The sequence below is a fragment of the Peromyscus maniculatus genome, chromosome 5 (assembly GCF_049852395.1).
Source record: "Peromyscus maniculatus bairdii isolate BWxNUB_F1_BW_parent chromosome 5, HU_Pman_BW_mat_3.1, whole genome shotgun sequence".
In the NCBI taxonomy this organism is placed as follows: Eukaryota; Metazoa; Chordata; class Mammalia; order Rodentia; family Cricetidae; genus Peromyscus; species Peromyscus maniculatus.
This window is the reverse complement of record NC_134856.1, coordinates 139,295,569-139,319,790: the sequence shown is the minus strand read 5'-3', so window position 1 is coordinate 139,319,790 and position 24,222 is coordinate 139,295,569. Positions and strand designations below refer to the sequence as shown.

Below are 24,222 nucleotides of genomic sequence, written 5' to 3'. Positions count from 1 at the left end.
AAAAGACTCCGGCAAGTCCCACTGTAGGCTGAGAAAAGCAGTCTGCGTCCAGGGACGTGAACTGTAACAGACAAAAGATGACCTTGCTCCTCACTCTGCTGAGAAAGCAGAAGCAACCCTTAGAGACGTTCTGTTCTCCATCTATCAGTCCACCCGCTTACTTCAACATGTCCCAAGTGTGTGCACACAGCAAGGACTGTCTCTAGGCACTCCACAGTCAGAAAGTAAGTCTCTAAGCTTCCATTGAGAACAGGCTGGCACAGTGCTAATGGCATCACTGTCCCTCGTCCTTCTCAATCTCTACAGTTCATGGCACTGACCCGCACTCCTCATGCCCAGCTTCAGGAGACTCAAGTCCCCCTGCTTTGGTGTTCTGGCCCTGCTCAGTGCCCCTCTTCCTCTTCTGCTGCTGGGTTTTCTCACCTATGACCCAGCTTCCCAAACACCCATGTGGATCACCTCCTGCAATGTCTTTGAAGCCTAGGGTGTCAGTTGGCAGGTTTGTGTTGGGGCCTGAGATCCCCATATTTCTAACAGACTTGCTGATGACACAGATGTGGCCATACTTGAGATAGCAAGACTAACAATGTATTTGAGGACTGCGTCTACAGACTTCTCTCACAGGAATACAATGCTAGGCTGAGGAGTTTCCAATCTATTTCTGTGTGTATGTGAGTGGGGGCAAGTGGACTGTGTGTACATGTTTGGGGGGTGCTCATATACATGCAGGTGGATTGTGTGTACATGTGTGTAGATGTGGGGGTGTTCATATACGTGCAGGTGGATTGTGTGTGCATGTGTGTAGATGTGGGGGGTGCTCATATACATGCATGTGGATTGTGTGTGCATGTGTGTAGATGTGGGGGGTGTTCATATACATGCATGTGGATTGTGTGTGCATGTGTGTAGATGTGGGGGTGCTCATATACATGCATGTGGATTGTGTGTGCATGTGTGTAGATGTGGGGGGTGCTCATATACATGCATGTGGATTGTGTGTGCATGTATATGTGGAGGCTAGAGGGACAACTTTGATTATCATTCCTCAAGTGCTATCCACCTTGGGTTTTTTTTTTTATTTTTGTTTTTTTTGAGACAGGTTGGCTAGCAAGACCCAGGGATCCCCCTGTTCCCGTCTGCTAACCACTGGGACAAGATGATGCTACCAGAGGAGATTTGACACTCACTCTGGGGACAGAATGCAAACCACCCACTGCACTCTGCCCTCAGCCCGCGCATTCCTGTTCAGTTCTCCCACCTGTTTCGAACTTTTCTAACTTCTTAGTGACCACGTCTGTTTGGCTGCCTTCAGCCCTTCCAAATGTCCAAGTCTAAACTGATCAACTTTTCCTGAAAAGTAGCTTTCTGGGGGCTGGAGAGATGGCTCAGTAGTTGAGAGTACTGTCTGCTCTTCCAGGGGACCCGGGTTCAACTCCCAGCACCCACATGGCAGCTCACACCAGGCTGTAACTCCAGTTCCAGGGGATCTGGCACCCTCACACAGACATACATGCAGGCGAAACACCAATGAACATTTGAAAAAAAAAAAAAAAAGCAGCGCCTGCAGGGGCCATCTCTGACTCTTCCACTGGCTTTTGAGATCTACTCTGAACACTGGGTCTCCCTGCCCAGCCTTAACACATGGGGAGGTGCTTAGTCTTAAGGCAACTTGATATGCCATGTTTTGTTGATATCCATGGGAGATCTGCCCTTTCCTAAACAAAAAACAGAAGAGGAGTGGATTAGGGGGTGTGTTGTAGAATACTATTTTAAGGTGAGTTACTTTTGTTTATGTTGCATTTGTTTAATTCTGTGAAGCTGTGTTACTTTGCCTGTCTAAAACACCTAATGGTCCAATTAAGAGCTGAATGGCCAATGATGAGGCAGGAAAGATAATCAGGCAGGGCTGGCAGGCAGAGAGAATAAATAAAAAGAGAAATCTGGGAGGAGGAGAAGGAAGTAGCCAGAGAAGGAGAAAGAGGACTCCAGGGGCCAGCCACCCAGTTACATAGAAAGCCATGGAGTAAGAGTAGGATTTACAGAAGTAAGAGAACGGGAAAAGCCCAGAGGCAAAAGGTAGATGGGATCATTTAAAGTTAAGGAAAGCTGGCAAGAAATAAGCCAAGCTAAGGCCGGTCATTCATAATTAAGAATAAGCCTTTGTGTGTGATTTATTTGGGAGCTTTGTGGCGGGCCCCCCAAAAGAGTAAAAAACCAAAAACAATGGGTGGGAACACGGGGTGGGGGAAAGGACTGGGAGGAGAGGAGCGAGGGGAAACTTCGGCCTGGATGTAGAATAAATACATTTTTAAAAGTAATTTTTTAGAATAACTGTCTCCTTTCTCTTCTAAGTATTGTCCCTCTTAAGACCATCCAGTCTCACGCCCCTGTTTCTCTCTCCCTAACCAATCAAGCTGTCAAATCCTGTAAAGTGTACTACACATCATTTAAAATTCTCTCTGCCCCTCCCCCATCTCAGTCTTACCCCCTCCTCTTGTCCCTTACGCCCAGATCAATCTTTCTGTGTAACCACCGACCTCGGACTCCCAGTGTTGGGGTCACAGGTGTGTGTCACCACACCTCAATAGCCGTCCTAGCTCCTCATTACCTGGTCTACATGGGGCTGTCAGTTTTCCATCGCTAACGTCTGCTTTCCTTCAGACAGTACTTAGAAAGCAAACGCCTTTTCTTCCTCCCAACTTCTAAACCTAGAAAACGAAACGCTGCCTTAAATACAAATCCTCCCATTTGGAAGTTGTGCCCCATTTCCAGTTGTCTCTGCCACTCGTCACCATGCCCCAGCCTCTGGCGTCTTCAGTCACTGGAACGCAGCGTCCAAAGGCCTCCATCTGAGGCCCCAAGGTCTTCCTGCAAAACTCCACCTCTTCCCAGGCCAGTTCCAGAAGCCTCCTCCCTTGCGCTGCCCCACGGATGCACGCCGTCCTCCTGTGCAGTGCTCTGTATTTTCCCACCAGGCCCCTACGGTGCTCCGGCGTTTTCTACACTTTCAGCTCCGCTTCGCTCCTTTCTCCGTGAGGGCGAGGATAACTTCAACGCCTCCCGGTGTCCCCGCAGCATCCTCCCCGTGGAAGTGACTTGTGTGGGACAGCGTCGGGCAGGGCAGCGCCGTTCCGCTCTGCCGCCGGCTGCCGGGATTGGGTAAGCCACTTAACTTTGCAAAACTAAACCCAGACCGATAGGTGTCCGGGGCGGCAGAGCCCAGCAGCTCCCTTTTCCCTAGGGAGTCGGCGGCCGCCCGGCTGTTTGCATCTCGCGGGCGGCACCGCCCTCCTTCCCCGCCTGGAGGTCCTCCTCCGCCCCCGGGCCTGGGAGAGCCCAGTGATCCCGCCGCGCGGCGCGGGCGGCGGCCTAAGCCTCTGTCCCGGAAGGCCTCCCACCTTCCCGGCTCCGCGACCCCGAGGACCGCGGAGCCGCAGCTTACGCGAGCCGTTTGGACCCTGCGCGGCCCCCGTAGCGCGGCTCCTCCAGCAGGTGGTTCTGGTCCTCCGCGGTCCGTCACCCGCGGACCTCGCCTCGGCGCCAGCGTCCGCGTCCGCCGCGCCGCGCCGCGACCCCCAGGAAAGGAGTCCCGCGCGCCGCTGCGGGCGCCAGGCCTGCCGCTCCGCTCCGCGCCGCGCCGCCTCCGCGCGCCCGCCGCCCGGCCGCGGGCCCGTTACTGCGGACGCCCTGCGCCCCGCGCCCAACGCCCGGGGCTGCGCGGGAGCGGCGGGGAGAGGAGAGCGGCCGCGCCGCGGCCAGGCCCGGTGAGTCCGCGGAGCCCCGCAGCTCGCGGCTGGGGCGACGCGGCCGAGTGCGGCCTGAGGCGGGGACCGGGCCGGGCGGCGGGAGGGGCGAGAGGGCCGCGGAGGCTGCGGGAGAGTGCGGGCCGCAGGCCTCGGCGGGCCGCGGGCGTGACAGGTGCGGCCGCTCGCCCGCCCGCCCGCCCGGAAATTTCTAGAGCGCCCACCTGACTCCCGTGTTGCTCGCAGGCTTGGACGCCGCGTCTCGGCTGCAGCTGGGGCTCGCCCACCCCGCGCTCTTTCTCCGGGTACTTCGCGAACAAGTTTTGGAGCACCCGGAACCGCTCGTGCGTGAGATTTGGCTTTGGGTCCCGACGGAGGGAGAGCGAGGGGACGGCCACACCGGCCTCCTCCCGGCAGCCAGAGGTAGACGCGCGGGTTCTCAGGCGTGCCTTTGCTGCGATGCCTTTAACAGCTGCGCCTTGTGGCGGGGTCGCCCGCGCTAAGCTGTTCCTAAATCCTGAGCAGTTGGGACGAAAGTTTAGTCCATTGTCTGCCCCGCCCCCTCCCATTGCCCTGTTTCTCAGCTGATATCGGTGGAGAGTTCTGGCGAAAGATGGCTTTCCTAACGCCGAGAACACGTTGTTCTGCACCCTGCTCTGTTTATAAGAACGTGCTTGCACCTGTAACCAGAATGAAGTTAAGCCTGTAGCTCCAAAAATACTTGAGAAACTGTCGAAAAAAAATCGTAAAACTATATTGAAAAACCTTTCTAGAAATCTAGGGTTTCCCTACACTAGTTTACACCACTAAAATTGGCACGTAGTTCAAGCTTAATGAGCTTATCTATTAAAGATCAAAATAAACTTACTTGCACTAACCAGGGGCTTCTAGCAAACATGAACGTGGATCAGAGGGATGCTGTGAAAATCCTTACACTTCCTTCATGACAGAATCCCTTAGTACATTGTTTGGATTTCTCTTTCTTTCTTTCTTTCTTTCTTTCTTTCTTTCTTTCTTTCTTTCTTTCTTTCTTTCTTTCTGTCTCTCTCTCTCTCTCTCTCTCTCTCTCTCTCTCTCTCTCTCGTCTCTCTCTCGTCTCTCTCTCTCCTCTCTTTCTCTCTTTCTTTCTTTTTTTCTTGAGTTTTCAATCCCAGAAATTGAGAGCTGCAAATCAGAGAAGGCAGGCTGTACTTTACCAGTGTATTTTGGGGGAGGTGGGATTTGGAGTAGACCTTTAAGTTTATGCTATTTGCAATAAGTATGTTGAAAGCAGAATTTCAGAATGCACTTGGCCCTTGATGCCTGTGAACCTTAAGTTTTAAGAAGTCAAAATGACAGGCACAAAATTTAGTGATACTTAATGCGATTTCATTTTATGCTCATTTGTAATTGGGCTTAGCATCAAACCCAGGGCCTTTCGTGGTCTAATTCATCAGTTTGTTGTTTTTAATCTATTAGATTTTACCAAGGCCTCTCTGGATGGATGTGGTGGTGTACATCTGTATTTCTAGGACTCAGGAGGCTGGGATAGGATTGAGAGTTCCAGTCTGGGCCACACAGTGAGATCTTGTCTCAAAGCATGTGGCCACATTCATTGATGGTGTATACATTGTGAATTTTCTTTTTGGATCTAGCTAACTGGTTGATGGTATTGATAGATGGTAACTACTGTTCATTTAAAAGGGAATAAAATTGATTGTTCTTGAGTGTAATTGAGTTCCCTGGACAAGTTCTTTCCTGACTCTAGTGAGGTCATAGAGGAAGGAGGTCATAATGGCTATGGCCCTTCATAGAGGCCAAGAACCTAGATCATTTATAAATCTTGCTGATTGCAGCTTAGCCTTTTCTTTACTATAAACAGTGTATCTTGCACCCTCACCTTTTCAAAACCAAAAGCTCCCCATAAAAACAAGATTCCTAGAAAAAATTAGTTGTAGGAATAATTATTTGGGATGGTGCTTTTAATGAAGTCGTTTTGAACTGATTGTTCATTTGCTTGTACTTTGTACCCTCATTTTCCTAGTTCAGAAGCACACATTTCAGTGCACACCTAGATGTGTAGCACTCTGTACCTGGAAAATATAATTAGGCCCCAACCAGTAAGCTTGATATCATTATTGATATATTTAATGTTATTTCTTCTTTCTTTTTGCTGAGACAATTTCCTAATGTGTAGCCCAGGCAAGCCTTGAACATAGGACCTTCCTGCCTTAGCTCTTCTAGTGCTGAGACTGCAGATATGCACCATTACAAATGACTGATAAATTTATCTGTTAATGTGTGTGCCAAGTTCTTTATGTTCCCTGGGAACTCGGGGAAGAGATCTATGTTCAGCATTTTTAAATCGGGACATCAGGGAGCTAGATACAATAACAGCTATTTTAAGGAATCCATTGAATAACAGGAGTAAATAGGAATGTTAGAGTGAATGCTTAACTTGAGGGCAGATCAAAGTTGACTTTAGAGGGCTAAATTTGAGGAATGGAAACATTTTAGGTGGAGGAGACATTCTAGACCTCGGGATTGTAGAGTAGGGAGCACACTGGAGCCTCGGGTAAAGCAGTGGACTAGTGAGATGGATTTGCAGATGATAAATTACCTGCATGATTTTTATTGTAAACCTGTTTTTTGGTTGTTTTTTTTTTTAACTTTTCCCTTTAACATTTGCTTTTAAAGTTACCTTGTGAACTTGTTTTGTCTTTCATCAACCCCTTACACTAGCTTTACAATTTCTTTTATAGAGGACACGTTTACTTTTTATGTTTAGTAGTACTGGAGAGCAAAGCAGTTGTCCTTTACTAAGCTGCCCTCCAGCACCAAAGTTATTCTTAATGGAAGACTCACAGGGTAGAGAAGAAAAAATACAAAACTATATTTAGATTTCTTGATTTAAAACTTGACTTTGCAGTACTTTAGTGCTATATAAATGTCTATATAGTAAACACCATATTTATAGACTACCTTAGTGCATTATTCCTCCATTTAATTATATAATTAATTATTAACTAATTGTGTAAGTATGTATAGGTAAGTATCTAAGAATCTGGATTTAAAGAACTAAGTATGCTTGAAAGAGGATGGGAAGAGAGGAAGTGATGCTGTGTTACTCTCAGATGTGACTGGAGGTGAGATGCTGAAACTGAGAACACAAGACTAAAGGAGCACTAACCCCAGCCACATCCTGCGGGAAGAGCTTTAAGACCTGGGATGTCTGTGTGAGCTGTAGGGAACCTGGGATGTCTGTGTGAGCTGTAGGAACCTGGGATGTCTGTGTGAGCTGTAGGAACCTGGGATGTGTCTGTGTGAGCTGTAGGGACCTGGGATGTGTCTGTGTGAGCTGTAGGGACCTGGGATGTCTGTGTGAGCTGTAGGGAACCTGGGATGTCTGTGTGAGCTGTAGGGACCTGGGATGTCTGTGTGAGCTGTAGGGAACCTGGGATGTCTGTGTGAGCTGTAGGGAACCTGGGATGTCTGTGTGAGCTGTAGGGAACCTGGGATGTCTGTGTGAGCTGTAGGGAACCTGGGATGTCTGTGTGAGCTGTAGGAACCTGGGATGTGTCTGTGTGAGCTGTAGGAACCTGGGATGTGTCTGTGTGAGCTGTAGGGACCTGGGATGTCTGTGTGAGCTGTAGGGACCTGGGATGTCTGTGTGAGCTGTAGGGACCTGGGATGTCTGTGTGAGCTGTAGGGCTGCATAGGAGATGGTGATTGTATGAAATGACTATTTCTGGGAAGTCTTAGAAGTTGGTTAGTGAAGCTAATGGACTCTAGGAGCATGCTTTCTTTCTGCTATCCTTAGGCGTCAGTAACACAAAAGACCGCAGTCTGACTGCCAATTCTAACTCTCTTAATTCTTCATTTTGATTCATGATAGGAAAAGCCCTACTGTATTGGTTCCACTCTGCTTTTTCAATTTGGGGAGAGAGAGTAATTTTCCCTTTTCAAGATGTTTTGTTTTTCATAGGAGTCATTGGAAAACAATGTAATTTCAAGCATTTTGATTTTTCTTTTTATATATTGTAAGCTCAAGGAAAATTTTATTGCATTTTAAGATTAAAAACTGCAGGAAAGTTATACATTTTGGTAGGTTCTTGGAAGAAGGAGATAGTGTTGTGTCTTTTGAGATCATGTCCAAGAAGGCAGGCTCAGAGTGGAATTCTGCAAGCAGCTGTATTGAGTTTAGGAGTATCTTTTTTCTTTGTTTTTGGTTTTTGTTTTTCGAGACAGGGTTTCTCTGTGTAGCTTTGGTACCTGTCCTGGATCTCACTCTGTAGACCAGACTGGCCTCGAACTCACTGAGATCCGCCTGGCTCTGCCTCCCGAGTGCTGGGATTAAAGGCCACTGCCACCCGGCTGACTTTAGGAGTATCTTGAGAGAAAGTGTGAGAATGAGAATACCCAGAGTGTCAGGACAGGTATATTTAAGAATTTAGCAAGTATCTGAAGAAACTATGGAAATGGAAACAGAAAAAGTTATACTTGTAGAGTTAAGAGCTCAGAAAAATGAAGATCCTACTGGTGAAGAGCTGTCAGCAGCTGCCAATGGATTGAGTACGGTTTTTACATTAAATTATATTCCCTTTTTTCATTTAAAATTTACATCTGTCACTTTAGAAGTACTAGTTACTCTGCCTTTGCCATGGCTTGTAGATCCCCTCATGGCTGCTGAGATAGAAGATATGCCAGCTGTTTATCTTAGGTTCAGTCAGTGTTGTGGTACACACCTATCATCCCAGCACCTGGAGGCCACATGGGCCTCAGAGTAACGTCTGAGCTTGCCTAGGTTACCTAGAGAATCCTGGTCTTAAAAAAGAACAGGGACCATATAAACCATGAAATTTTAGCTTTGAAGACTAAGTAGAACAATTTTTTGTCTTTACTGTATTTACTATATTAAGTATTTAGCATATTATAATAATTTATTATATTATTGTTCAGATGACTGCCACTGTCCTGTCCTTTTGCGCCCTTGAACCTGAGCAAACAAGGAGTTGCTCACGAGCATTTCCGCCTTTGCACTCTCCCTTTAATGCTGTGCCACCCTCCACGCTGTTGCAGTGGTGCAGCCTTCTTAGTGAGCGTGCTTTGTCTTATGAACAGTCCTTGTTGGCCTTTCTCAGGTGAAAATCGTACTCTAGTCCCTTTGTGCTTTGCCTTTTGTTATTCTCACTCATTCAGGAAACACTCTGTGTGTCCAGTGTTTAAGACATAGTCCCACTGGACGAGGTGGTCACGCCGTTAACCCCAGTACTGGGGAGGCAGAGGCAGGTGGATCTCTCTGAGTTCAAGACCAGCCTGGTCTACAGAATGAGTTCCAGGGCAGCCAGGGCTACACAGAGAAACCTGTCTTGAAAAACCAAAAAGAAAAAAAGAAAAACAAAACCCATAGTCCCAGCTGTAGTTGTGGTCTCAGGTAACCCATGCCTATCTTCTGTGCTGTACTAGTGGACTCGTTAGACCTTTGATGGAGCTTTGCTGACTGCTTGATTTCTACTTCATGCCTAAAAACTTGTTTCTTTCATTTCAAAGGTTAAAGCCTTAGCTTCTAGATAGGGCAAATGTTGGTTTGAATTTCGGGACATACTTTGTAGTGGAGTCATTGTGTTTAGTCACATTTTAGTTATGCCAGGTCCTAACACCTCTTCAAGAAGTGTTTTAGAATAGATATTTACGAGCATTTTAACTCATGTAAGACGTTACAGTCAAGTAATACAAGGAAATGCTGACGTCTGATTTATGCTGCCACTGTACAGTTGACACATACTGACCTACTGAAACCAGACAGCTGTCATTCCCATCTCACAGAGGAAGACGATAGCAGGCTGCCTGGGGGCTCACCCTAAGTAACACACTGGGCTTGACTAGGCTCCCTGGCTCCCAGGCTGAGCTCCTTGCTTAGTACCCTGCCATTTGACACCTGCATCTCTAACACACAGGAAAAAGGCATCTTTTAATCTCAAACTGGAAAGAGACTTGTGAGTGATCATATAGAGCTAATGGAAGAAATATATTCACATTTTAGAAATAACGTTATCAGGAGGAAGAAAACAATAAGTTAGCAAGGACAGGCACTACATACTGAATTAGTATAAGTTCAGTAATTCAAATTTAATCAGACTTTCTAACTTCAGGTGTTTTAAACTGATGACAAAGCTCTGATTGGCAGAATATGTTTGCATTGTCTAAGCAAGGCCTTGTAGATAGATTTTTGTGCTATTAAAAGGGCATGTTATTAGCTAGCAAAGGAGGGAAAATGTCAGTGTAGAGGTTTAAGGCCATTGCTTAGAATCTGGTCATAGGGGATGGAAAGATGGCTCAGAGGTAAAGAGTACTGGCTGCCCTTCTAGAGGTCTTGAGTTCACTTTCCAGCAACCACATGATGGCTCACATCCATCTATAATGAGATCTGGCGCCCTCTTCTGGAAATGTCTTTAAATATGTCATGATAAAGCTAGGTTATACTGCAGTAACAGTTTGAAAATCCCAGGAGCCTAAAGTGGCACACCTGTTTGGTTCAAGCCACATGCCTACCACAGGTTATTAAGGGTTTAGTTCACTGTGGCTTCAGATTCTATCATTCACTAATAGAGCCAACCCCATGCCCCAGTATAGCATACGCTTCCAAGAGTTTAGATGAAGGGGAAGGAGAACACAGTGTCGTTTGAAGCTGGTATTTCGGGCTAAAGAAGTGGTTCAGTGGGTAGGAGCACTATCTGCCCTTGCAGAGGACCCAGGTTTGGTCTTCACCACATGCACAGTGGCTCACGACCATCTGTACAGTGGTTCAGGGGATACAATGCCCTTTCCTGGCCCCAGTTGTTTTAACTGCACTCCATTCTAAACAAAAGACCCCCTGGCCGAGGCTAAGAGCAGCACTGGTCAAGGTGGTTTGCCATGCCTTTTCAGCAAATCTACCGTAGTAAGCACCCTAGGCCTGTGACCGCTTCAGCATAGGCTTGGCCAAAGTTGACAGTACTAGGCATGAATTCCATGGGTGAGGGAATATAAGCTCTTTATTTTTTTTAAATTAGTTGTAAGACCTCAGTCTTTATAATCAAACTTCAGCATTTTGAATATAAGAATGTTCTTTTCTCTTCTTTTGTTTTCTTGGAAGTTGGGGAAAACCCAACTGCAGTAAGGGCCTTTGTGTATAATGAAAAGTGCTGTTCCTCCTCTTCCACAGCAGACCATCGTGATTTAGGATTTTCCCCATGAGTGTATACACACCACACCACACAAGCATTCAAAGAAAAGAAAGCCAAGGATGCTAAAACCAGATGTGGGAATAAGCATCATGTATGATTGTAGTCTTGTATTGTTAGCTGTGAGATAAATAAAACCCATGTTTTCTTAATTTTTTTTACTTAAGTTAAAAAATATGTTAATGCCAATGAAATTGTGGGTACAAATCCAAATACTACAAAATCTGATGTTAGGAGAAATATAATTTTATATGTCTGGCTGTTCTAGACATTAGAATAATTTTTCTTCAGTGTGTTTTCTCATCTGCTTCCTCTTCTCCCTGCCCACAGGAGTTACTGTTGACATAAGAGTTTTAAAAAACAGTTCTGAACCATGGCTTCAGCAGTCCTTAGCTCTGTTCTCACTACTGCCTCTCGATTTGCCCTGTTACAAGTTGATAGTGGCAGTGGTTCTGATTCTGAGCCTGGAAAAGGCAAAGGCCGGAATAATGGGAAGTCTCAAGCTTTGGGAAACAAATCAACCACAAATGAAAAAAAGAGAGAGAAACGAAGGAAAAAGAAGGAACAGCAGCAGAGTGAAGCAAATGAGGTACTGTTAGAGTTCTTTGTCTGTTTCCCTAGGCTACTGGTGTGAGCCACGCTGTGAGCACTGGTGTGAGCCACGCTGTGAGCACTGGTGTGAGCCACACTGGGGCAGCCATTGTGCCCCATCTCTGGAGCAGAGCTGCTTGGTGAACATACAGGCGTCTTCTCCTGACCAGAGCAGCTTGGGTGTTCAAGATCTTAAGTTAAAACAGAAGTCTTAAAAGGAGGCAGCCCGTGCCTAGAGCCCCAGCTTGTCAGGAGACTGAGCTGATGGGGTTCCTTGAGCCAGCCTGACTGCATAGAGCATAGTGAGACTTTATGTAGTAAACAAATTAAGAAATTTATGAGTAAAGATAAATAAAATCCATAAATAACTCTTATCTAAGTTTTAAAAGTTAATATGAGTACTTCGACTAAAAATATTTTAAAATTAAAATTAACTGGATTTAATATCTGTTGTGCTTATTTTATAGCTCAGGAATCTTGCTTTTAAGAAAATTCCCCAGAAATCCTCCCATGCCATTTGCAGTGTTCAACATGAGCTTCCATTGCCAAACCCAGCACAGAAGGAGTCTCGGGAAGAGAACTGGCAAGAGTGGAGACAGAGAGACGAGCAGGTACAGCCGGGTCGGCAGAGGGGGTGCCCCAGCTGTTTGCCTGTCCCTGCCTTCTAGAGAACAGTTAGGGTTGGACGCTTCCTGTGTGCAGCTTTGAGAGCTGGTGGCCAGTGTGTACACTGTGTTAGAGCCGTCAGTGCGAAGCAGTTGAGTGTCTTCTTTGTTTGTTTGTGGGTTCTGGGGATCAGACCCAGGGCCTTGGGCATGCAAGGCAGTGCTCTACCCTACAACCCTAGCCCTGTTTTTTGTGTGTGTTTTGTTTTGTTTTTTTAATTCATCTACTGTTTACATATGAGAAGAGTGTTAGGAACATAGAGAAATATAATAATTTATTTCAGATTTTCGAGGACTGGAGAGGTATCTCAGTGGTTAAAAAGCACTTGTTCAGATTTTTTAAAACCAGATTTGGAGGGCTACAGATCTCCTGTTAAAATGTCTAGTAACAGTTTTGATTAAACCTAAGGACTTTGAGGTGAGAGTTCCTTTTTAACTTCAGTGCAAAATTGTTGAAGGCAGGTTTGTTCTGCTGACCTGTTTATATGGTGTTTTATTCTGTGTCTCTGAACGCTTATTATGAGAGCACACACGAGGGAGGAAAGGGAGAGAGTGGGGGTGGGGGTGCGCGCGCGCGCGCGCGCACACACACACACACATGAGCTCTGCATGCATAGGAAACGGACATTGTTTATTTGCATATTTATTAAACTATAATTTGGTCCATAGGAAAATAGGCATTATTTTCAAACAGATGTTTGGTCCATTTAGTGGATTTTCCTATCATTCTTATGTTACCAGTTTTAAAGGAAGTAGAGAAAGCTGGGTGTGGTGGTACTTATATGTAATCCAAGCATCTAACCACTTGGGAAACTGAGTCAGGAAGCTCTTGAGTTCCAGCCCAGCCTGTTTGGGCAAGATCTTGTCTGAGAAGCAAGACGAGCTAACACAGGCTGCCAGTGCTTCAGTATGCTCCTCTCACAAGCTGTGTGTGTTCAGTGTATTTTCTTTAGGATCTTGCATTGTCCAAGACTCCGCTTATGAGCACCAGCTATTAATCAGGAGCCCTGCATTAATGGCATTGACATTTCCAGATAGTGAGGTGCTGTTGGGCAGTCATAGAATTGACATTGTCTTCACCAGAGGGAATTTCTCTCAATTGCCAAGAGGTGACTGGACCGTGATGTAGGACAATGACTGAAAGTCACTCAGAAATGCGTGCAGTATGCTAACAAGAACAGTCTCTGGGTCCCTTTCTGGTCCATGTTTGCCAGCACAGTGATCAGGTGTTCTATGTAAACCTTTCCTCTGTGGCTCAGGAAGTTGCAGGAGTTCGTACTGGGTGTGTTGCTGGAGCATGTGAAAAGACCTAGATCTTAGTTAGAACTGCTTAGAAGCAAACAGTCAGGTTATGCATTCTGTGTCAGGATGGTCTTTAGTATTCCATAAGACAGCTGTACTTTGTAAGCTGATGTAAGCATTATTATGTAAGAATTGCTATGGTTCCACAATTACCATTTTCCCTTTTTCTTTCTTTTTTTTTTTTTTAAGGTTTATTTATTTATTATGTATACAGTGTTCTGTCTGCATGTATCCCTGCAGGCCAGAAGAGGGTACTAGATCTCATTACAGATGGTTGTGAGCCACCATGTGGTTGCTGGGAATTGAACTCAGGACCTTTGGAAGAACAAGCAGTGCTCTTAACCTCTGAGCCATCTCTCCAGCCCCCATTTTCCCTTTTTCTACCTATCAAAATTATTTCTGTCCTTTAAATATCAACATAAAATTAATTTCCAGAAAATTCTCAGTATATCCCAATTAAGGTTCTTTTCTATTCCTTAGAATTTTGAATTTCATTCATTCATGCTTATCTGTAAACTAGTTTATGTTAATAAAAAAGTAAGTTTAAGGGATGGGTCAGGGTTTTGTTTGATGCTTTATACTGTGTCATTGCTTCTTATCACACTAGACCAGTTGCCAGCACCACAATAAAGTCAGGCAGACCATGAGCTGTCGCAGTGAGACTCAGATCCCAGGGAGAGCCGTGGCTTTGTTTTCTTTGTTGTTGTTTTGTTTGTTTGTTTTTCACTTTTTCATTTCTATGCCAAGACAAATCTGGTCTGTGTAGTGAGTTCCGGGACAGCTAAGGATAGGCAGTGTAGTCTGGCTTTTCTTTGGGCCACCAGCTCACAAAAAAACGACACAGATTTATTATTAATTATGAAAGCTCAGCCTTTAGCTTATGTTGTCCCACTAGCTCTTATAACATAAATTAACTCATGTTTTTAAATCTGTTCTTCTATGTGACTCAGTTACCTTTATTCTCTACTGCCCATCCTGCTTCCTCTCATCTGGCTAGTGACCCCCCTTTCTTCTTCCCAGAGCTCTCTCTGTCCAGAAGCCCCTGCTCCACCTTCTGCCTAGCTGTTGGCCATTTAGCCTTTTGTTAAACCAATCACAGTGACACATCCTTATGCAGTGTAAAGGACTATTCCACAGCAACATAGTGAAACCATCTCAAAAAAATTGATTTAATTCTTTTTTTTTTATTGGAATGCTCTACCTTAACACTTACATTCTGTGAGTTAATGTGGAAAATCACAGTATCTTGCAAGACTTCCAGCTTCCTAACCTGTTTTTCTGTCTGACTCATTGGGATATCAGCCCAAATATATGATACATTAGAAATAACCACAAATTTTCTTTCCATAATTAAATGTTAAAAATAGGATTTTAATGACAGTTAACGAGCTTTGTTCAGAATAAACTAAGATTTGCTACCTTTTTTGTTAAGATCATCATATTTTTAATTCATGAACAAACTATTCAGCTTAGATGTAGAAATTGGTTTATACTTTCTTTTTAATGTGGCTAACACATAAATCCTATTTTTACTTTATTATTTTTCATTATCAATATAATGATTTAGGGCTTTTGTCTGTGTATGGGGTTTTGCTTGCATGTATATATGTGTACCACATGTGTACTAGTGCTTGCAGAAACCAGAAACAGGTGTTGGATCCCCTGGAACTGGAGTTATAGATGGTCGTGAGCAGCTATGTAGGAGCTGGGAATGGGTCCTCTGCAAGAGTAGCCAGTGCTTGTAACCACTGAGCCGCCTTTCTGGGCTCCTATAATTAAATTGTAAAGTGCTATTTTCTGCTAACAGTTAATTTGATTGAGCTAATCCTCAGTCTTTTTAGATTACTGTAGCTTACTGTGGGCTTACTTAGATTCTTGCATTTATCATTTTAACTCTCACTGTATTTTTCTATTAGATCATGCTTTTCTGTGCAAAGCTGACTTGTTTTGCTGGTTTTGTCTCAGCATAGGATTAGATGAGACACTTTCAAAGGGGTGACTTCAGTTAGAAAGTTGAATTTATAGTGTTCAATATTAAGTTTTCTAGTTTTCAAGATACCCTTATACCCTCTTGACATTGGTTTCTATTTTAGTCTATATATTTTTAAACATTAAGTAACATAAATAATTTTTAATAACTTGGGCAAAAATTTATTGAGGAGTGATTAAAACCTGAAAACTTAGGCCATAGCAAAGATGGAAACTAAGAAGTTCTGGGACGCTCAGAGGCCAGAGCTAGCAGATACCACATTCTAGGGGTGATGTCAGGTGGTTAAACCTTTCTTAAGATAATGCCTAAAAGAGCAGAGAAGCCCTGGCTCATCTCCCTGACCTGTTGCTGGTGGTTCAGCGTGGGTGCTCATGTGGTAGAATGGTGGGCATGCTCAGCTGTCCTGTTGAATCAAGGGGTATCAGAATAGTTTATTTAAAGTATGAAGTAAGGGGTTCTGGAGAGAAGAAATAGGAGACATCTATAGCATATGTAGACACAGATATGTACTCAACAATGAAAGAGGAAATAGACATTTCAAAGATAGGAGTTATGCTTTTACACACACAGGGTTCCTAGGAGAGCATAGTTAAACTCTGGAAAACAGATAACTTTTTATTTAAAGTGCATTCTTTTTCTTGTCCTGTACGTCTATCATAACCATCGTTACTCTGAGAGTGTGGGATAACACTGTGCTCACTCTGACCCTTTTGTCTTAGCTGACATCTGAAATGTTTGAAGCTGATCTTGAGAAGGCGTTGTTGCTGAGCAAATTAGAATATGAAGAGCACAAACAGGTACTTATATATTTACCAATGTGAGAATTTAAAATTAAAGATTTTTATGTGGTCAAAGCTCAGGTCAATCCTTCCTGAATTTATATAAAATTTCTTCTTTAGGGCTGGGATGTAACTTAGTGTTATGCCCTGGATTCATTCCCTGGAACTACAAAAAAAATAAAGTTTGCCTTAAAAATCCATGATAGGATTCCCTCCTCAGATTCTGAGGGACAGAAACAAGTGAGCTATACCTTGTCTAATGACTTGGAATGTGAAGTTTCTCCAACCGAGATGAAGCAAACAAAAGAAATGAAATTAATGTCAGATGATTTATTTTCATTTGAAATGAGCATTGAATCTAAGTACATTTAGGGAGCTTTGAGTGATGCTCAAAGGCCAAGTGTGGGCTTACCACATATTGTCCAGTCATCAATGCTGCTCCCTCCTCAAAAGGAGACTTAAAAATCTAAGGAAATCTGTGTGCTGCAGTGTACAGGAATCCATTCAGAGGCTCCCTGCCAGAGAGGCATGGCCATGCAGGACACAGAGCTCACTCCCAGACTGTTCTTACGCTCAGCATGTGTCATGAGCACTGGCCTTAGGCTAGAGGTTGGAATATATTGTGCATCTCTGATTAGAAGGATACTAAGGGAAAAGTAATGTTGGTTTCCAGTTCCTGTATTTACTTGGGATTTGATTTATGTAACGTATTCTTAACACTTATTAGGATTCTGTTGTTCTTCACTAAATTAATTCATGGTATAACTTGATGGTTGATCCAAATGCCCCCCCTCTCATGATTAAAGCCCTTTTGGCCATGCTACCGTCCACTGGTACCTCTATCCCAGGAAAGGAAGAGAGGAATTAAAACCCACAGCAGATTATTTCACCAAAAAATAAATACATAAATGAAACTTGCCAGTCTGGTAGTCTGTGTATCCTGTGTGCTTTATTTTCCATGTCCTTATTCTTTGTATCCTAAATAATTGAAAATGATTGTGACCAAAATCAGGGCTGGAGAGGTGGCTCAGTGCTTAAGAGCACCAGCTGCTCTTCCAGAGGACACAAGTTTCAATTCTTAGCACCCACAAGGCAGATTACCTGCAGCTTCAGGCCCAGGGGATCTGACACCCTCTTCTGCTCTTCAGAGGCACTACATACACACATAGTGGTAAACATACTTGCAGCCAAAATACCCATACACATAAAAATATATATTTTTATTTATTTATTTTTATGGCTGACCACTTTACGCTGGACAACTAATAAATGGGCTCATCTGTGGGGGAAGCTAACTCAAAAATATATATTTTTTAAAAGAGAAAACAAAAGAATGATTATAACCAAAATGGTTAGGTGTCCACTTAGATAAAAATGAAGCTAGTATAAAAGTGAATACAACACGCTTGACTATGATTTAGCCATTTAAATGGACTTAGAGATTATGCTTGGCAAGGTCCTTCTTTACTTCTGAATTAATGCATAGGATTTTAACTTACAGAATATTACCATACAGTAATGATTAGTTGTTGGATGTATCTTGTTCTGAAGATGAAATGATTAGCTGTTCAGGAGTGGAGCAAATGGTGTTGATAAAATGTCATGATCCCAGCCAGTTTTCTTGCTAAATTCATAGGCCTAGTACCCCAAAGCATTGATTTTTGTAAGACAGTAATGACTCGAAGAGAATGGAAGTGCTGCTTTTTAGTTTTATGTAATTGTGTTAGTGTGTTCATAGTTTATAAGTCAGTTTTTCAACCAAATAACCATAATAGAGTGTGTGTGTGTGTGTGTGTGTGTGTGTGTGTGTGTGTGTGTGTGTGTGTGTTCGTGTTCACGTGCCTGCATGCTTGCGGGCACATGTGTGTATGTTGGTGCTCATACACAAGATGTGGGGAGGCCAGAAATCCACGTTGGATGTCTTCTTCAGTCTCTGGACAGGGTCTCCACTGAAGCTGGAGCTCACAGACCCAGCTAGATGGGCTGGCCAGCAGGCCCCAGGGTCCTCCTCTCGGCCCCATGCCCAGCACTGGGGTCACAGGACTCACTACTGCACCAGGTGTCTTTATTTCCGTGAGACTAGGGACTGAACCCCAGTCCTCAGGCTTGCCCAGCAAACACCAACTGATCATCTCTACTCCCCACCCGACCCCCGCCATGATTATTCTTACCTGTGAGTTTGTATAACAAATGATGAGTTTGGGCCATGCATTGCATCACATCTATAATCCCAACACTGATAAGGCAAAGACAGGAGGATTGCCACAGCATCGGGCCAGCTGGGGCTACACCCTGTGTCCTAAGCCAGATTGGGCTACAAAAGAACTGCTGTCTCAAAATCAGAAAAGAAAGAAAAGAGGGATGCTGTCTTCTGTCCTCTTCCATTACTTACACACTGGGTGCTTATTAAATAGCCAGAATGTGCTGCCTAGGATGTAGAGATAAAGAGTTTCAGCCCTTGAGCTCAGTGCAAGAGGCATGCACATGATCATCCTGTTAGTGCTGAGAGTTACCTGTTCTTAGCACAATGAAGGGTCAAGCATCCACAGCTTCTCAGCCTTTGATGAGGATGGGATTTTTCAAAAAAGATTTTTTTAAAGTCTTACTTAATGTATTAGCTGTTTTTGCAAAGCAGACCAGAGAGAGGTAGGCACTCTCGGGGAAGATGTATGAAAATACACAACAGATCACATGTGAGAGAATGTGCTGTATAGGAGACTAATTGAGTGACCTAGGAAAGCTTCAGTATGGAAGGAAGACAGGGTGTCAGAACACAGGTGGGCTTGCCTTCTCCTAAGATACTGCTATTTTAACTTCCAGATTGATTTCAGGTTTTATTTTAGAAAGACATGCGATCAATATTGTAGAAGGTGAAATTAGAGACCGTCAGTGTCCAAGCCAGAGAAGAGAAAGGGAATGACAGAAATACAAGGGGCAAGGAGATCCTTAGGAGATGGACTCAGCAAGACCTGGTAACCAGCTGAATGGCTCATTTGCATATGAGATGTTGCTTACAGCCGATGGCCGTGTAGAGGGTGACATAGCTGAGCACGCAGCAGAGCGTCAAGTGGAGGCCAGGGTTGTTGACTGGAAATAAACACGGTGTGGCAGAGGGTGCAGCCGAGCACTGCAGCTGCTGTCTGTACATAGGGAAATTATTAGGGTAAAAATGGAAACCTGGATATTGAAGAGCATGTAAGAATAGGTTAGGATAACAGCTGTGTTCTTAGGAGGAGGGCTGGGGAAAGAAGGCAGCAGTGGAGACCCGAGGCATTACAAGTATATGGGAAAAAAACATTTTTAAAAAATGTATGGAGTTAGGGGCTGGCTGCTCTTTCAGAGGACCAGTGTTCCATTCCCAGCACCCATGTAAGGGCTCACAACCACCAGTTCTAAGGGATCCAGTGCCCTCTCTGACCTCCTTGGGCACCAGACATAAATTTAGGCAAAACACCCATACATGTAAAATAAAAATATTTTTTTAAAAACATGACTTGATTAAAAAATGTCTTTTAGATTTGTAAATTAAGAGAAAGTTGATCTTAATGTTAGTGTCAGAGAACAACACAATCCCCACTTCAGGGTACGAGATTGGAAATTGTAGATTATTCTCTTAAATTTAGTCCTGAAGGAAAGAATAAGAAGTTGGCAGCGGGGGAGGCTTATATACCAATCTATGATATTTTTACTTCGATGTTTTCAGTTGAGAAGATGAACAATAACTAAATAGGAATTTTCATACAACTTGGCTGACCTAAGTTTTCAGTTTTTTATTTGCCTTTAATCTTTAAAAGTAAAACATGAAGAAGCATGTTGAGGAGTTGATGTTGTGCTTTATGAACCAAGCTTACTTACTGTTGGTGATTCTTTCTAGGATTATGAAAATGCTGAAAATGCTTCAACTCAGTCAAAAGTTATAAATAAAAAAGATAAAAGAAAGAACCAGCAGGGGAAAGACAAACCTCTCACAGTGTCACTAAAAGATTTTCAGTGTGAAGGTAAAGTATGTGCAACCCCAGCCACACCAGACCCGCTTCAATGTGTTCTGTCTCTCAGATCTGGACTCTCATTCCCCAGGCTGACTCCATACTCACTGTGTAGCCGAGGGTCCGCCTGCCTCTGCCTCAAGGTCCCAGGCCGTGCATTAATTACCATGTCTAGTTTGTGTGGTGCTGGGGGTCGGACTTGGAAGCTTGGTTGTGCTGGCCAAGAGTCTACCAACTGAGTCTTTTTTATAGTTAGGAGTACTTTTCTGATTTTGGTTTGTTTTGTTTACCATGTAAAGTATAAAAATGTAAGCCTGTTAATTTTGTACTGCTGTAGTAGGTAATTCCCAACAAACAGAAATGCACTGGCTCACGGTTCTCGAGGTGCCGGGATCTGTCAGAGGGATGCCTGCTGCTCAAACGGTAGAAGGCAAAAGGGCCAGAGAGAAGGTGCTGTGTGACTTCCTGAGAGATGAGGACAAGTGTGTGTTCACCCAGGAGGGGCACCAATATGGACCAAAGACAGCTGCCTGCAAGTCTGGCCTGCCCAACCAATGAACTCATGGGGCTTTCCTACAGAAGCGCAGGGGAGGGGGGAGAGGTCACCTGGAGGACACAGGTGCATCACCAAAGCCATCTCAGCCTGGGTGGCAGCTGTGAACACCGCACGCACCCTGAATATCACTGTCCAGCCTGCAGCAGCTCTCCGAGGCATCTGTGCCACTTGGGTGCCTCAGACACAGGCCTCATGGACCTTCCAGAACTGCAGGAGTCTCCCTCTGCCCTCTAGGGAATTTTTCCTCCAAATTACTGATTGTTTCATCCACTTGGTAACTTTCTTGTCTAACTGTTGAATTGATTCAATCATTTTCTTGTATACATCTTAAAGTCCTTATCTCTTTGTTTGGATTTTCTTCAGTGGTTGGTTTTTAAAGTGGGGCTCTGAGGTATTTTTGGCAACTCAGGAACCTGGTCATCCTTGTTCTGTAATACCAAGAAGCTATCAGCCTGTGGTGGTGTCCACAGCTCCTGAAAAGGTGGGCGTGTCGATGTGTGCTGACCTCCTCCCTGTGCTTCCTCTGTAGAAGCCCTGCCGTGGGGCTGCACCCTGTGTGCTGGAGTAAGGATTCCAGTCCCAGGCCCTGGCTGCTGGGCTCATCGCCTGCTCTCCGGCACTAGCACGGGAAGGGAGTTGTGCGCTGTCTCTACTGTTGTAGCACGTGTGCCAGGTCTCCTGGGGTGTCGTTTCTCCTGTGGCTGTTGAGCTCGGCCTGCTTTGGGGTTCTGGCAGTGCACACATTTCTTCTGAGGCTCTCGCTGGGCCATGTGTCCTTCACTGTGCTTCCCGACAGGGGCCATCTTAGTGTGCCCTGCTAAGTGTGCTTGGGTGTCCCGCAGGCTTTCCTTTGGAAAAAATCACACGTGGCCTCCCTTCTATTTTCTATTGCTCTTTTATTTCTCTCTTGGACCTTTTTTTTTTTTTATCATAGCCATTTTGCACCCAAACTCCTGGTCTCACAGACACCCACCATCTTTCCATACTTTTGGTGAAAGTTTCTTAGAACACAAAGAGCAGTGTTTCCAGAGCCTCAGCTGTTCGTGGCAGACATTAGTTAGTGAACTGTTCACGGCAGGTGTCAGTTTGTTTCTCAAGAGGGCAGAGGCTAAAATCAAAGTCCCATTGCTTAAAAATTTTCCACTGACAGTTACATTTCAACATGGATTTTACAGTGACAAACTTAAGGCAGAAATGTGTTAGAAATAACTATGTGAGGGCTTAAACATTAGACAAGTCAGTAAGACTGTAAAACTTAGTAAAAGTTGACCTTGTTGTATTTCTGAATTTGTCCCTTTTCTAAAACCAACTAAAAGTAAAATTTGACATTTCTACTTTTTGAGGAATTAAGTATGATATTTCTGACTGTGGTAGTACATTCCTGTAATCCCAGAATGTGTTGCTTGGTTTAGGGATGAATCATACACATTAAAGTAAAATAGCCAAGTTTACCAAGGAGAATTTTTTATAGAGTCAATGTTGGGTCTGTGGAGAAGCGCAGCAGTTAAGGCAGCACCCACAACTGTGTCAGATAGTTCTGGGGAAACAGTGCCCTCTTCTGGCCTCCTTGAGCACCACCCAGACATGGTACACAGACATACATGCCAGCAAAACACCCATGCACATAGAATAAGATAATAAATTTTTAATTTTGTAAATTTTTAAAAATGTATGTCTTTATTTCTATTGTAAAATTGTTTTGCCTGAATATATATCTGTTCTCCACATGTGTGCCTGGTCCCTGTGGAGGTCAGAAAAGGGCATCAGATCCCCTAGAACAGGAGTCACAGGTGGCTATGAGCCACTATGTGGATGCTGGGGATCCAATCCAGGTCCTCTGCAAGAGCAACCAGTGCTCTTAATCACTGGGCCATCTCTCTAGCCCAAATTTTTTTTTAAAAAAGAATTTCATTAAAATTTAGGCAGAAACATACTTAATAGGGGCTGAGGATGCAGCTCACTTGGCAGTGGCCTTGTCTACCATGCAAGAAGCTTTGAATTTGATCCCTAGCCACACATACACTGAGCTCTGTAGCATGTGCCTGTGATGCTAGCATTGAAGAGATGGAGGCAGGAAGGCGAGAAATTCCGTTTCATCCTCAACTGCATGATGAATTGGAAGTTCATGAGACAAAATGCATATCCAAAATACTTTTTTAAAACTCTAATTTATTTTCTGTGTGTTCGATTTTTCAAATTGTAAGCAAACTTATTAGCTGCATGCTTTTTACAAGGTGTGATTATCACAGTTGTGATTTTTTCTTGGATTATGGCATCATATTACCAAGTAGGACATACCAGAAGAGCAGTCATTTGGTAATTTGATGTGAATTAACGCTTTGATATTGACCATATTTTATACTGTTCTGATGAACAAATGATGTAGAAAATGAGGCCAACTTTCAAATAGTTGATCATAAAAAAGCTAGTCTGGGACTGTAGTGGCACATTGCCTTTTAATCCCAGCACTTAGGAGGCAGAGGCAGGCAGAGGCAGAGTTCAAGGCCAACTTGGTCTACAAGTGAGTTCCAGAACAGCCAGGGCTACACAAAGAAACCCTGTCTACACAGAGAAACCCTGTCTCAGAAAAAAAAAAAAAATTTATCAGGTTCTTCTTTGAGAGGGGATAATTGTTTGTATACAAGAACATTGTTAAGTAACTAGACATCCTGATCACCCTGACTTAAATGCAGTAGTTAGTTCTGCTTGTGCTTTATTTAGTTTGACTGTTGTCCATGGTTTGTTTCATCTATAATTTGTTATTGTTCCATCGTTAAATTCTACAAATACACATCTATAAATATGTATATAAATATGCTAAGGGTTTTATTACAGTGCAATTAAATCACTATATCTTAAAAATAATATAGCCAATAGCTTTCAAGGACATAAATTGCTATCATATTTTTTATTTCATTCAACAAAGACAGTAATCAGAACATTTTCAGTTAATAGTCCTCTGTGATTTGATTTTGGACGTAGATGTATCTCTTCAAATTTCTGTTCCCTGAAAAATAAATGAAACCAGGTAACTGAGTTATATATAAAACTCACATGCTTAAAATCTAATAACATCTCTCCATGTGGTGGCATCTACTAGGATATAAGATACAGGCCCTGAGCTGAACCAACTACCCAGTCTGTGCTAGATTTTAACATCCTAAGCCTGAAAGTAGATCAGATGTGAGTCTTAGAACATTCTGTTTGCAACTCTTTACAGTTTTAACATTCTCTTGGATATTTTGTTTTTTACATGTTAAAATATTTGTATTTGTTAATTCTTTCCAGTAAAACTTTTCTTTTTTCATTTACAGATCATATTAGTAAAAAGGCAGAGGTAAGTTTTACTATGATTGTCCTGTAGTCTAGAAAACACTGAAGAATAGTGCTATAATGACTAACAGTAAG

General features: G+C 43.7%; 2 protein-coding genes across 5 annotated transcripts in view; one reads left to right on the top strand and one right to left on the bottom strand.

Moving 5' to 3' along the window:
• Positions 1-2,943: 2,943 nt before the first annotated feature.
• On the bottom strand, positions 2,944-4,440 carry LOC121829646 (uncharacterized). The gene is made up of 2 exons (XM_076573464.1): positions 3,968-4,440; positions 2,944-3,079 (listed from the first exon to the last, which is right to left on the bottom strand). The coding sequence occupies exons 1-2, from the start codon at positions 4,310-4,312 to the stop codon at positions 3,008-3,010; spliced, it is 417 nt and encodes a 138-aa protein (XP_076429579.1). The 5' UTR covers positions 4,313-4,440; the 3' UTR covers positions 2,944-3,007.
• The window catches only part of Gkap1 (G kinase anchoring protein 1), a 37,089-nt gene continuing 16,581 nt past the window's right edge, over positions 3,715-24,222 (top strand). For 2 of the 4 annotated variants that reach the window (XM_015995664.3, XM_076573463.1), the window contains exons 1-6: positions 4,027-4,166; positions 11,276-11,534; positions 12,004-12,147; positions 16,213-16,290; positions 20,147-20,270; positions 24,129-24,151. In XM_015995664.3, the coding sequence (XP_015851150.1) occupies positions 11,319-11,534; positions 12,004-12,147; positions 16,213-16,290; positions 20,147-20,270; positions 24,129-24,151 (585 nt within the window). In that variant the 5' untranslated portion in view covers positions 4,027-4,166; positions 11,276-11,318. Of the gene's footprint in view, positions 3,765-3,989; positions 4,167-11,275; positions 11,535-12,003; positions 12,148-16,212; positions 16,291-20,146; positions 20,271-24,128; positions 24,152-24,222 lie in introns of those variants that run through there. The other 2 variants (XM_076573461.1, XM_076573462.1) reach the window with 2 other exon arrangements.